The sequence below is a fragment of the Vigna unguiculata genome, chromosome 8 (assembly GCF_004118075.2).
Source record: "Vigna unguiculata cultivar IT97K-499-35 chromosome 8, ASM411807v1, whole genome shotgun sequence".
Taxonomy (NCBI): Eukaryota; Viridiplantae; Streptophyta; class Magnoliopsida; order Fabales; family Fabaceae; genus Vigna; species Vigna unguiculata.
The window spans coordinates 34,944,305-34,959,391 of NC_040286.1; the positions used below are offsets into that span (position 1 = coordinate 34,944,305).

General features: G+C 28.3%; 1 protein-coding gene across 5 annotated transcripts; it reads right to left on the minus strand.

Annotated features, from left to right (window-relative positions):
- Positions 1–1,003: 1,003 nt before the first annotated feature.
- On the minus strand, positions 1,004–7,722 carry LOC114193764 (CBL-interacting serine/threonine-protein kinase 3-like). 5 transcript variants are annotated; one of them, XM_028083697.1, is made up of 15 exons: positions 7,432–7,721; positions 5,909–6,119; positions 5,561–5,623; positions 4,683–4,754; positions 4,288–4,395; positions 4,091–4,171; positions 3,373–3,426; positions 3,146–3,271; positions 2,974–3,063; positions 2,510–2,632; positions 2,306–2,416; positions 1,936–2,049; positions 1,790–1,846; positions 1,634–1,708; positions 1,004–1,368 (listed from the first exon to the last, which is right to left on the minus strand). In XM_028083697.1, the coding sequence occupies exons 2-15, from the start codon at positions 6,077–6,079 to the stop codon at positions 1,288–1,290; spliced, it is 1,326 nt and encodes a 441-aa protein (XP_027939498.1). In that variant the 5' UTR covers positions 6,080–6,119; positions 7,432–7,721; the 3' UTR covers positions 1,004–1,287. The 5 variants fall into 5 exon arrangements, with proteins under 5 accessions (XP_027939498.1, XP_027939494.1, XP_027939496.1 ...); XM_028083693.1 differs by having other exon boundaries at positions 1,634–1,846; positions 7,432–7,722; XM_028083695.1 differs by lacking the exon at positions 7,432–7,721 and adding an exon at positions 7,302–7,420 and having other exon boundaries at positions 1,634–1,846.
- Between the last annotated feature and the right edge of the window lie 7,365 nt (positions 7,723–15,087).

The following is a 15,087-nucleotide window of genomic DNA, read 5'->3' on the forward strand; positions in this document are numbered from 1 at the left end:
TAATTTTGTATTAATTAATCGTATCAATGATAATTTTTAATTGGTTTGCCAACATAGAAATTACACTTATTTTTTTAAAAAGTCTTAATTGGGTAATTAATTATGATTACTATACTTAATTTGCTTAAAATAATAATAGTTTATAACTCTACTTTATCAGCAATCATTTCTCTAACGTTTGCACACCTAATTCATCACGTTCTTGTTCTTTTCATGACTCAGTGAGTGTGCTTCATGATGATGATGCCCACTGAACCAGACAACTAAAAAATGATTTTGAGTTGTCTCTTTTTCACTTGACATTTTATTGTACTTAAAGAATATTTCAGTTATACTTTTATTCTTGATATAGATGTGTGAGATTTTAATTGCTACAGTTAAGTTATTAGATATTAATCAGTAAGTTTAATTTTAGCTTGGAAGTAGTTTGTGCTTTACATTGTAACTTGCTTGAAATTATTATTACTGAATAAATATTCACACAAATAAAATTACTGGCTAAATAAATTAAGGAAGTCAAATATTACACAGTTATAAAGAAGGATCAAATATTGTATTAATAAAAATAGAAAACTGTTCAAACATAAAAATATACAAATGTTGTAGTGAAATATATTAGTCATCTCTCTTCTTAAGTCTTCTGTTTTTAGTGAATTTCACCATCTTTGTTTTTCATATTTTATTCATAGTTTTCTCAACAGAGTGTAATTCTTGAACGAGAATCCTAATTGATATATATATTTTTTCTACAATTTCATCTGTTTTTCTCTAAAACAATCATGATTAAATTTTAAATCACCCAAAAATCAAGATTACAATCTAATTTACTCTATTATATTTCAAACATAGTTTGATTATATATATATATATATATATATATATATATATATATATATATATCCTTTTTCCTTCTTTCTCTCTTAATCATCTGTTTTGAGTTTCCAGTCACTGCAATGAGCTTACCATGTTGCTGGACAGAGATGAGAGAAAGAAAGTGACAGCAAACGAAAGATAAATAGATAGGTATATACAATATTCAAATTTTCTTACAATTTTTGTTTCATGAACATAAGTGAAAGTGTTGATGAGTAAAATTCTTACATGAACTCTGCATGCTTTCCAAAAATAATAGCATGGTACAACATACATTATGAGTACTATGGAAAGTCCAAACAAACCTACAGGAAGAAACCTTAGAAGAAATAAGAATGAAGAAATTGGAAAATAGTAGAACTTCAGAAATGAAGAAAATTACACTTGATAATAATAATAATAATAATATCAATATCAATTTGTTTCTCTCATTTGCATATCATCTTCTGTTTTCCAAACAACATCATCCAGGCTTGTTGAAAGCTTCTTGTAGAACTGCAGAAGATCAACCAAACAATTTCAATTAGATTCTTTTCCAGCAGAGCCTTACCTTGCCATTCAAGAACAAGAAAAGATCTACATCCTTTTCTTAATTCAACAACAACTTCATGATGAGGATATAAGAAGCTTGATTCAAGTTTTTCTTTTCTTTTCTTTTACAAATATTTGATTATAAGCTAGGCAGAAAAAATTCTTACTGGTACAAATATAAGCAGAGAATATGTAAAGCAATTAAGCAGAGAAGAAGACAGAAGAACACCTTGTGGAACTCCAATGTGTCTCCTTTTGCCTTCCGTACCTCAACCATGTGAAGAGAAGGTGCCACTTGAAATATCTGTTTATGATGAGCACTTTTAAGTTTCTGTACAATAATGTGACAAATAGTGTTCCACATCACCAAATAACAATCATATACCTCAGTGGCAACATTAAGGTTTCCTTTTCTTCCAGCTTTCACATTTGCAAGCCTCATCTGCAGGTGATGGTTTATTAATTTCAAAAACTAAAGCTATAGACATAGTAGAGAAGCTCATCATAAGTTGTTGGACAAGAAGGACTTGCCTTGTAATTTTTCTTCTGCACATCAAAGCCAAGAGGTTTTGCAGCTTCCTCAATCTTGTTGATTATCTCATCTGCAGGTGATTTTGATGTGAATCTTGTTTCCCTTTTGAACCCCTGATGACAATGACATTAGAATGAAGAAATATGGTAAATTTAGCAAGGTATCTCAGAATATGCACAAATTTCACTTGAAAACAAAGTTCTCACCCGAATTAAGTTCAAGTTTCAACATAAATAACTTGGTTTTATAAATAAAGTAGTTTAAGCCAAAATTGTAGTGTCTTGCATGTTTTCCCTGTATTTGGATTCTACATGTGCATCACAATAATGAAATAATTTAAAAAGCATCTTATCATGTGAAGCTGTGAACCTGCTCTGTGTCAAACAAGTTTTCAAGGTTCAGCCCTTTGGACATGGAAATTAACTCAAACGCATTCATGGATGTTGGCTGCTCTTCTTTCTTCTCTGTCACATGGTGCTCCTGAATACGCAAGCAAAACTCTTTATGAGAAAAGATTCCAGAACTCAGAAAATGAATACAAAAATCATATCTAGTAAGTAATCTTCAACTTACTTCAGAATCTTTAAAGACAGCTTCAACGTCATCAAGGTTGATTTCCCCATTCTCCTCAAAAACTGGAGGCTTGTAATCTTTCTTGAACCATTCATCATCCAAAATCTCAGGTATAGTGATACGCTGCCATACAGTCAGAGTAAATCAGAAATGAAGAACAAAATTTAACTGTTACAGAAAAAATAGCCATGATACTGTATATTGAGGACCAGTTATCTTCTCTATATCAATTTTATTATGGTGCAGGGGACTAGTTACTTAAATGTGATTCTAGAAGAACCATTATCCTCATTTGTTAATTATGAAATCAAACTGATGTAGACGATACCAAGTCAAAAACCTGGTCCTTAGAGATTATTGGAAGCTACCAAGTTGGTTAAGAGTAAAATTGTCTTTTACTTTCAGAACAAACATGCAATTTTACATGGCAAAAATTAAGCACATGATCACATGTTGCTCCTTACAGTTGTGGGATCAGGATCCAAGATTCGTGTAATCAATTTCCTGGCACTAAAAGAAAGCCACGGGGGGCAAGTAAATTCAGCAGCTGAGATCTGTGGATCAAGAAATAAAATGTAACAGAGAGAAAACAATGGGAAGAGTAAAATTGTACAGTAAATTTTGAATGGTGCTCACTTTCTTATACAGGTTCATAAGATTAGGGTCATCAAAAGGTAAGTAACCCGCAACCAATACAAAGAGAATCACCCCACATGACCACAAATCTGCAGTTGCCCCATCATAGCCTCTATCATTAAGGACCTATATATAACAAGAGTATAAGAGTTAGAAGAGTGACTCAAAAATGTATGAACTTTGGTATACAATACAACTCAATTAAGTAGCATGACATTTGTCTGTACCTCTGGAGCAACATAGTTTGGTGTCCCACATGTAGTATGGAGAAGCCCATCATCCTATTAAGAACAAACAAATAAATAAATCCTCTTCAAATGCAAGAAAACTGTCAACTTTTCATTAACATTATAGAATAAGTTCAAATTTATAGCAATTGACAGGCTGGAAAGAGAGAGCAGTGTCTTAGACAGGATCGGAGTATAAAATGTATAAAACTGTGTCCTTCTCTGTTATGAATGTGAGTAAAAGGATTTAAATATTTATGAGTGATGCGTGAATGATTGAATATAATTTTCGATGCTGTTGGCTCTTGTTTGTTCCAACTTCAATAATGCCACACTCTTAATGCTATTATGCTTTCTCTTCCTAAATCATAACTAATTACTTGCATAATCTCCTGATTCAAGACAAATCAAATCATGTCTCTGGTCAAAATAAATATAAAAAGGTTAAAAGGTTGTTGGAAGTTGTATCTTTCTGTGTTTCATAGATCTCCCTTCTGCAATTGCTGAACATATATTTTACAATCACCTGAATTAGATAGCATTTTCCCCTTTTCTCACACACATGTTCATACTTTCTATTTGTTTTATTTTATGTTCTTCTATGACATCAATAATTGGGTCATAGTTTTACTTCAAAAAGCAAGATCAATCAATTTACTGAACAAAGATAAACACGAAACAAAAGTGAAACTCAGGAGGCAATGAAATTCATGATTACCCTAACTTGCTGGGAGAGGGCACTCAATCCAAAGTCGGAAACTTTAAGGTTCCCATAAGTATCTAAGAGCAAATTCTCTGGCTGCAGAAAGCATGTGAATAGGCATTAATTGTAAGAGGTTATTTCTTATTATATCAAACTCAAAAATATTTTTGTGACACCTGCACATGTGCGTGTGTGAGTAAAAGAAGCCTTACCTTCAGATCTCTGTGGTAGACACCCCTGCTGTGGCAATAATCAACAGCATTTATAAGCTGTTGGAAATATCTACGTGCTTCATTTTCACTCATACGTCCATGGTTTACCTTCACAACAAAATGTCCATTGGAACATATACAACAACTTTTCCATGTAATGTACTATCTAATTCTAAGACAATCCAAGACACAACAGCACAGTGAATGATGATAATGTGTTGAATGAATGAACAAGGATCATGTTCTCGTGATCCAACACTAGTCCAGTATCATAAGATAAATAGGATTGGTTGACTGTAAATATATGTTAAAGAGTCACCATTTTGATCCTTTTTTGCCCCAAAATTGTAGAATAAATTGAAAATGAAAGGAAACCAACAATATTATACACTCACAATTTTGTCAAAGAGCTCCCCACCAGTCACAAACTCCAAAACAATGTATATTTTTGTCTTGCTTCCCATCACCTGTCAACAAAAATGTTAAATTAGAAACAGACAGAGTTATGCAACAAAGTAAACTGTGTTGAGAATTATTTTGATTTCTAATTGCATGTATACTTCCCAAGAAAATCATTTCTGTTTAGGTACGAATCTTGATGATAGACATACAAAAACAGCACCATCAGCAAATTAATTATCAGACAGACTGAGAATGGTGAGTTAAAGAGTGAAATAACATTGAAAGAGAAATGTATTTCACACGTACTTGTTACAACTCACAACTTTTTCTTTCTGCATATACAAGAAAGTTCTTTTCATAATAAAGATTCAAGCATTCAAAATATTTAGAACTTTCCCTACGTTTGGCAGGGTGGGAAGAAAATGAGAGTGAAGATAAAAGTTTAAAATTTGACCCGGAGAAGAGATAAAAGTAAAAGGTTTGAATTTTATTTCTAGAAGTAAACTTTTTCTCCGATTACTTTGCACTTTCTCTTCAACTAGAGAAAAAAAATGTTATCTGTATTTTCTTTTCTCTTTATCCAAACATAACAGAATTAGATGAACAAAGTTTGTTTTTTTTTAAGAAAAAAAAACAATCTTTCAAAACATCCAATGACTTTAACTATTCATCAGGATACTTCATAAACAATTTCTGGAATGGTAGGCATTAGGAAGAATTCTCAGTGAAACAAACATGAAGGTCTAGACTCAACCACTACACTAAAAACAGAAAAACTTCAGACAAGAATAAAATAAAGAAAAAAGTCATTTAAAAAAGAGAATGGCAAATCATTGCATCATGTGTGGTCCACAGAGAGAGAAAGAGAGACCTCATACAATCGAACAACATTTGGATGCTTGATTAATTTCATTGTAGCCACCTCTCTCCTGATCTGCAAAAATACATTAAAAACATCTAAGAAACTTGACTTAATTTTGTCAGAATCTATAAAGCATCTACCAAAATAAAATAACAGTACTACGATAAGCAACATCTGAATTCTGTAACCTGCCACCTAAAAATAGTTAACGGAAAACTACACTTTCTCAACATTTTGAAAAGGTTTTGGAAAATGAGAGGAAGCATTATGTCATTACACTGTTTGTTTTCCAATTAAATGAAGTAATAAAATTAAGAACAGAGTAAGATCTGAAGTTAAGTTCCTGAGGTATTCAACCTGCTCAGCCATCTTGTGCTTGAGCACCTTCTCCTTGTCAAGAATTTTCAGAGCCACAGGTTCTCCTGTCTCAGAGTTCCTTGCAAATTTCACCTTTGCAAATGTACCTTCACCAATTGTCCTCCCCACCTCGTATATACCAACTCTGCGCTTGATCTTAGGCTGACTCATTCTTTACAAATGAACTTGACAGCACCAACGAGGAATCTACCTGGAATGCATAATAGAATTTAGTTCCTAACAAAATTTCATCCACAAGTTAAGCCACAGAACAAAAAAGAATCTTCATCCGAATCTTATTGTTTAGGAAATGCTGCAATTTTTTTATGGATTAAATTAAATCAACAGTAATAGTGTGTGTACATTGTGAAAGACTATTTACATTGGAATCAATCCAATTACAGACTATGATGGGGTTTTGATTGATTAACAGTGTAAAGTGTAAATGTAAAATGACAGCGCATAAAAATCAAATCTTATAACAAAGCAATAGTTTCAATGTCGAAGATGAAAACTAGGAAACAGTTCTCAATTCATGTTCAGCACATACACATTAAAGATTAAAGGTCCCTGTTCTAACAGGAATAATCAATCATAGATGAGGTAACCCCAGAGATCCCACTTTTCTCTAGTAATGAAGTAAAGTAGAGAGATCTTCGAGAAATTTAAAACCGATTGATGCTGGATTTAAGTTGCAGAGAGAACAGTTGTTGGGATGAGAAATAACCTCAAAGTTTGTCTTAGGCTAAAAGATAAACCCACAACCAGAATTGAGCATGAATATGAAACAAACAGGAAAGTTAACACACCACACCTCTTTGAAATCACTTTGGAGAGTAGATTTGTGAGAAAGGCACCAATGATAAAAAAGGTAAAACTGAAGATCCTAAGTTAAAACAATATACAAAGATCAATTACCCAGCACTACAGACTCAAAAACCTTAGCCAGAAAGGGCTAATTTGTTCAGCAACAAAACTTATTGGTAGAAGAAAAGGGGGCATTCATAATTTTGGGATCCACCCACCAAAAAGCTTCAAATCAGAGACCCAGCAACACAAATGGAAATCCCAATCAGTTCTTTAATTTCTGTGTCCCCAATTGAAAAAAAAAAAAAAAAAAAAAAAAAAAAAAAAAAACAAACAAACCCAGAATTTTACTTTGAAGAAAGAATGAAGAGATTTATAAAAGGAATGAAAAGACAGAAGTAACAACAACAAAAAAAAAACGAACTTTAAAATAGTTCTTCAAAGATGAGCAAAAGGACAGTTGAGGGTAACCAGTATATGACCCAAAGGGGTACTGATAATGAAATAACAAAGCAAAAGCAGATCAAGTTTCCAAAATTCAAGTAACACAAAAGCTGCACAAGGTGGTATGCTATATATACGACACCTTGAGGCTCATATGAGAAGAGGATAGACATGGAGATGGAAAAAAAAATTAAAATAATAACAAAATAACGTGGAAAGTGGAGACATAGATAGATATATATAGAGAGAGAGAGAGAGAGGAGAAGAAATACTTCAATCCAATGTATGGAGATAAGAATAACTGAAATTTTGCAGTGGAACCAAGCAAGGTTGGGTTGATGATTAGCTTGATGAACAGTGTGTTGGCTTTTGATTATGGCCAAAGGGCAAGAGATTTTTGTGACAACAACCAACCAATGTTATGCAATCGGACAGAACTCAAGAGAGTGTGTAGTTTTGCATTTTCTGCTATTTATTCTGGGAACACCAACTTCGAACAGTTACTCATCAATGCTTATCTGTTTCCATGGAATGTATGTCTAGTAATAATAATAAAATGTTTGTGGAAAATAAAAAAGAAGAGAGAGAATATTTCAGGGGTTGATTGGTCTGAACCACAAACTCACATCATTTTTGTTGTGGTCATAATTTCATAAATCACAGAACCACTTGGTTTGGCACATTTCCACTGCCATTAATTTCAACTTTGCAGAAATAACAGTGATGGGTTGAATTGAACAGCTTCATTTGTCCTCATCAAATTTCATATTTATTTTGTGAGGAATTTAATGATTTTTTAACGAAACGATTAGGACACGACAGCATTGGCAGTAATTCTGGTTTCTCAGTTAGTTAAGGAATTATAATAATAATAATAATTCCACTGTGAAAAGGACAAGTTTCTTCCTCTTGAGGGTGTTGCACAACGTTTGGTTATATAATTGCTATTTTAACCATTCTCGTGAAACGCATTTTTGAAAGCTTTTTTATCAAAACATGTTATTGGTATAACTGCTGAATTCATGACGTAACGTATGTTCGTGCTGTATAATTGCTTTCAGCAAGATGACAAAGGACTCAGAAATTGTAAAATTTTGAAAAGTTCAATACAAGCTCATAAAAATTTAGTTTACCGTAGGCTAATGATAATATTTTGTAAAATATATTATATATATTCTGTAAATACATGATAATAAAAAATATAACATAATCAAACTATTAAGATTTGTTATGATTATTATATATCTCAGAATATTTCTTGACCAATTTAGGTTGATGAAGACTAAATGGGTTTTGTTAGACTCATTACTTAACATATTTATTGGACTGAATAGGTACACTATATATTTTTAATTATACAATGATGTGAAATTATTTTATAAAACTTGTTTTCTCAAAAGAATTCTATCATAGTGATTTATTTAACACATTTTTATTAGAATTTATAATTTGGGTTGCCAAACATATATATTAAGATCATTTGAATGATAAATATTTCATTTCACTCCTCATGTTCTGAGATAAAATAAAGAGAAAACATCATAAAATGTTGCTCCTCAAATTTCATATTGGATAAGTTGACCTTGTCTAGAATTTTATTTATTAATTTTGGATTTTACGTACAAGAAAGTGTTTGTAGTAATATTTTTTGTTTTCTCGAAGTTTCTTTAATTCTTATCCAAATACCTTTCGTATTTTATTCTGAAACAGAGTTTGAGAAAAACATTATCATCACTTTGCTTATTCAGAAAATTGTTACGTTCGTGTGAACCAGAAACAAGGATATGAGTGTACGGAAAGTCAATAAATGGACCTTAACTTTTCCCATCTCAAACGCACGTTCTAGTTTTTTTTTTTTAATTTGTCAAACAATTATATATATCCAAGACAATAAAACAAAACCTAGTAAGATAAAAATGTACATATAGAGGTATAATCAAATATGGAAAGTCTTTTCTTAGAACCTAGGTATCATGTAATTATATTTATATATATATATATATATATATATATATATATATATATATATATATATATATATATATATATAAAATCTAATATCTCCATTCAATAACGTTGTTATTATTTCTCTGTTACTTTTGAAATTATTTGAAAAAAAAAATCTATGTAAGGTGAATGCATTAGAATTAGGCCACACATTTGGGAAATATATTGAACTTATCAACTATTATAATATGGATTTGAATCTTTATAATATTGGATGAGAGTATTTTTAGAAGTTGTTATTTTTCTTTTTAAATTATACGGGTTTGAAATGTTTTACACATTTGATTGTAACAATCTCTTTTTCTTAAGTAAAGAAAGGTGGTTTAAGACGAATAAATATAATTATTTTAATATTTTTTTCAATTTTGTTATATTTTTTGTAATATATATTAGATTTATCATATTTTTGAAGACAAAGAATTGACCTTTCATAGAGTTTGGCCTTGATTATCAGTTACAATATTCTTGCATTACATTTTTTAACATTTTAGTCTTTATTTTTGAATTGTGTCATTGAATTAAAATGTTATGAAGAAAAAATAATCAATATGCATGCACTATGAAAACTCGTATAAATTGTTGTATTTATTTGTTCACATCATGATGTTTTCAAATGTCATTATTTATGTGCGTGATATTTTTCAAAAACATCATAAATCTTGTAGTCACAAAATATAATATAGTATTGTAATACAAAACGTCGCAACGACCACCACTTTATATATTTGTGTAAAGTGACAATTGTTTTAAAGAGGTAAACATTGACATTTAAAAATGATGACGTTATTTAGTTATTGAAAAACAAATTCAACAAAAAATAACAACACTTAAAAACATCATAACTCACATTATATTACTATTATAAATAATTATTAAATAAAATACTTTAATATTTATTATTATCCAACTAGATTTGTAATTTCATATTTCAATATAATCGTCACAATTTAAATTATATAATGAAATAAATGTATAAGGAAAAATTTTAATAATGACAATTTAAATTATATAATGAAATAAATGTATAAGAAAAAAATTAAAAAAAGAAATGAGGGTAGTAAAATAATCACTTAAAGCCTCTTTTACCCTAGCTTATAATTGACTTACTAAAAATAATGAGGAATATGTCTACTATTCGTAGATAAAAATACTTTAAATCTTATTTGTTTCTAAGATGGATTTGAGACATTGAATTTATGTGAACTTAAATGGATTTAAAATGAAAAAGAGATGAAAATGAGTTGTTTGTATAAAGAGAAAATAAAATAACTAATAAAACTATATGATTATAATTTTACCTTTATGATTAATTTTTTATTATTATTTCACTATTGCTATTGCTATTGCTATTATTATTATTATTATTATTATTATTATTATTATTATTATTATTATTATTTTCCATGCAGTTCATCTGAATGTCATCAACAAGCACCAACTCAAACAAAATCACAATGGTAAAGTATCAACAAACACACAGAAAATGCAATTAAATAAGTGATAGACAGAGAAGAAAAAATTATTATTGTTTTATATAAGGAAGAGGAGAATTGACTACTTGAAAATATAGAAAAGAATTGATTATTATCGTTCTAGAATCGATTTCCACTCAAAATCTCTTCTCTTCCATATGATATGAGTGACCTCCATCGAAGGACAAATGTGTAACTTCTATTTAATGTAAAAATTTGACTCATCGTAAAATAACCCCTTGTTGTAATAATAGGAGACAGGACCACTTAGGTTACTCTGAAACAGTGGAATCATTCTCACTTCAAAGTTACCATCTTTTTTTATAATAATTCAATTGTTACTTTATTACTTTAAAAAAACATATACTTTTTCTCCTTCTTTATCTCACCTTTAACCCTACCATTTCAGAAAAGATCAAATATTAACCATAACAAAGACCACTCGTGGTTTATCCTCTCATCTGACACCAAATTATTTTATTTTAAGCAGATAAATAATTAGTATATAATAAAAATAAATTTTTATTTTCTATAATAATTATATCGAATTAAAATAAATTGATCCAGAAATTGTAAAAATTGCATCGTGGGTGTGACAGGGTTTTTAACTTTAAGGAGGGTGGGGTCATTAGGTGATAAGTTAAGTCAGTTTTTTGTCTTTTTGTTCAAAAGATTGATAAACGCACCAATGAGTAGCAAAAGGCAAATTCGAATCTACCTCCCTAAAGTAAACCTAACATATGCTTTTACGTTTAATATCATTTTTTTTTTCTTTTTTTTTTCTTACAACACACTTCTTTAAAAGTCAAAATACAAACTACGAAAATTGAACTCGAATCATTACTACTGTGAATAGAGTATCAAATTTCAAAAGAAATAATTAATCCCAACACTGACAAGAATGCAACAAATTTTCAAGATCTCTCAAAAGAAAAATAAGATTAAATATATATTTAGTATGATGAAATTTAAAATTAATCCTTCTTCAAAACTTAAATTTTGAGTAATAGTCTTTTATCTTTAAAAATCTGTAAATTTAATCCATTTAACTAAACTTTGTTAAATTTATCTGACGTTTCAAACATATTTTATGATAGTATTTGAATTGTTTATGTCGTTTGACATATTTTTATTTTAATGTTAACTCAAATATTATCATAAAATATATTTAAAATATTAAATAAATCTAATAAAATTTGATAAGAACGACTAAATTTACGTATTTCTAAAAATAAATAACTAAATTAATATAAAATTTAAAAAAATGAATAATAGTTGGAGATTTAACATATCAGAACAAAGTATTAAAAAAAGTGCGTAAAAACAAAAGGAAACAATTGTATTGGTGGCACCATTAGAGAAGTTGGACGGTGGCCATACTTGTACCCTCACCAAATTGCACAAAAAGAACATGATATTACAAAAACATTTAAAGCCAATAAAAATAAATCAAACTCAAAATATTGATTAAAAAAGAACAGCATTTTCAAAATATTTCAAATGGGACTGCCACTATCATTTTTTTCTTTTTATTTTCCTTTTCGCCCGCCCTCATTTTACAAAATTCTTCCTTATTTTACATTTATCTTCTTTAAAATATTATTACACCTCGCACTAATTAAAGGGAGGAGAATGTTTTTACTCGATCCTATTTTTTGAAAGAATAACTTTTTAGTTGTTATAAAAGTATTTTGTTTTCTTTTTATGATTTTGTCATCTATATTTGTAGGCTCAAATAACAAAAGTGATATTCTTAGTTTAACATATGCTATATATATATATATAGATATATATATATATATATATATATATATATATATATATATATATATATATATATATATATATATATATGATACCATGTTGTAGGTTTTTTAAGCTTAATTTTGAAAATTAATTTGAAGTAAGTATTTTAGATAAATGAATTTACTTATATTTTTAATAGAATCTTATCTAATATGAAGGTAAAGTTATGTTTTGGATTGTTATTGGATGAAAAATTGTTTAAATGCTTAAATTTAAGTGTTGTTGGGTTTGACACTGGTAGAAATAGGCCTCTTATGTTATATTATTTGTGTCTTATTATAGAGAATCAAATATTAGAAAAATATGATGACATTTTTGTAGATAAGAACAATGTTCTTTTACGTTTGATTCCTTATGGTTTGACATAAAAGGTTTTATTTACGTCAAGTCGTATATATATATTTATATATTTGATACCTTGTTCTAGGTTCTTCAAGCTTAATTTTGAAAATTAATTTGAAGTAAGTATTTTAGATAAATAAATTTACTTATATTTTTAATAAAACCTTATCTAATATGAAGGTAAAGTTGTCACAACATATTAAGTTTTATGTAGGCTTGTTATTGGATTAAATTTTGTTTAAATGCTTAAATTTAAGTGTTTTTGGGTTTGACACCGGTAAAAATAGAAATAGGTCTTTTATATTATATTATTTATGTCTTATTATATAGAATCATATCTTAGAAAACATGATGACATTTTAGTAGATAAGAACAATGTTTTTTTGTACGTTGGATTTCTTATTGTTTGATGTAAAAAGTTTCACTTAGGTCAAGTCTTACAAAGTCTTACATAAATGTATGTTAGGTGTCGGATGTAAATGGGTTTAACAAAAAGAATTCAATATAAATGAGTTTTTAAAATGTTGCGTATAACTTTTTTTCCTCACTTTTTCTTTCTAAAAACATGTGTGTGATTTATCTCTTCTCCAGTGACAACCCTGGGTTGCAATGGTGTTTTTGCAGGTCAAGTGCATCATCGAGATATACGTTGTATATCTCTATAGATCATTATTGTGTTATTGGGATTGTCATGGATGTTTAGTGATGGTTCCTCCGACTATATTTTTTTAAAGCAGCGAAAAGTTACCTTCAATATTAAGGATATGACGTAAATTTAAATGTCCTGCATGAACGTCAGAATTAAAACCAACATAAAAAGTCCAAAATAATATATGTAAAAGACCTTCATTAAGTTGGTGTGGTTTGATAAATAATTGTGTTAAAATATATTCTGAATTTGATTGATTATTTAAATTGTTTAGAAGTTGTATTATTAAAATACTTTTGAAAATATCTTTAAAAATTGATAGATTTTTTTTTTGACTGAATTTTTTGAAATTTTAGAAAAAATAAAGATGAAAGTAGCATTTCTCTCAACCATATTTTGGCTTAAGAAGTCACAACTCAACCTCTGGAATCAACAAATTTTTACTTAAACTATAAATACTTTTTATTTCTTTTCTTTTCTTCTGTTTGTACCTTAAACGGATTTTGAATGATTATTATAAATGTAAAATAAATATTAATTTGTTTATGTAATTGATTTGCGATTTTATTTTAGTGAATTATGTTGTATGGAAATGATTATTAAGAATGGTAAAATTTATATAAATTTTTGGTCACATATCTCACATATGCGACCATGATATATAAATTATTGTTTGATTTATGTATTAAATATTGACATTTATGTTGTGACAAAGATCTCTTGTTTGATCGATGGTCTAATTTACATAAATTAATATTTTAGGTGGTGAGAAAGGATAATGAAACTCTTACATATGGTGGTCTATATAAATATGCGGCATGAATTGTAATAAATTTATCTTACTCTTATGATTATTGATTTGCTTGTGAATCAAAGTTTTTGATTACATAAGATGGTAGTATATTGTAAGACATACTTAGAAATATTCAAGAAGATATTAATTGATATTTTTCTTGTTAAATATTTTTTATGTATAAATTCATTTGTTGTTTGTGTGGTTCTTATATGTTGAATTTTGAATGAAAGTAAATTATTGTAACTTGTTAATTAAAATGTATCTTTTTATCTATATTTTGCTCAAATTAAAATTTATTTTCAAATAAAGTTACGTTAAATATAAGTTAAACTTTGTTTTAATAACTTATCCTTTGTTTGTAAACTACAATGATTATATTATGTAAACAAATAAATATAGGTACAAGTGTAGAAAGATAATTTGAAATATAATAGATATATATTATTTATAATATAACTATCCCTGTATAAATATTTATATTTATATTTATATATATATATATATATATATATATATATATATATATATATATATATATATATATATTGTTTATTTTAGGTTGTATTAATTATTGTTATAAATTTGTACAAACCCTTTCATGATTTTGTAGTATAGTGGATAGTTTAATTTTTAGGGATTTATATCAAATAGTAAATTATTGTGTATGTACCTCCAACTAGAAGGAGTAAATTATGTGATATCAATCGATAATATTGGTCGGGAAAAAGTTGACATTATATTTTAATCAACAACTTAAACAAGATTCTTAACTTAATCAATTTTATCACAAATTATTTTTTAATTTAATTTTATACAAATTAATTTTTAAAACTAATGTGAAATTTAAAACTTATAA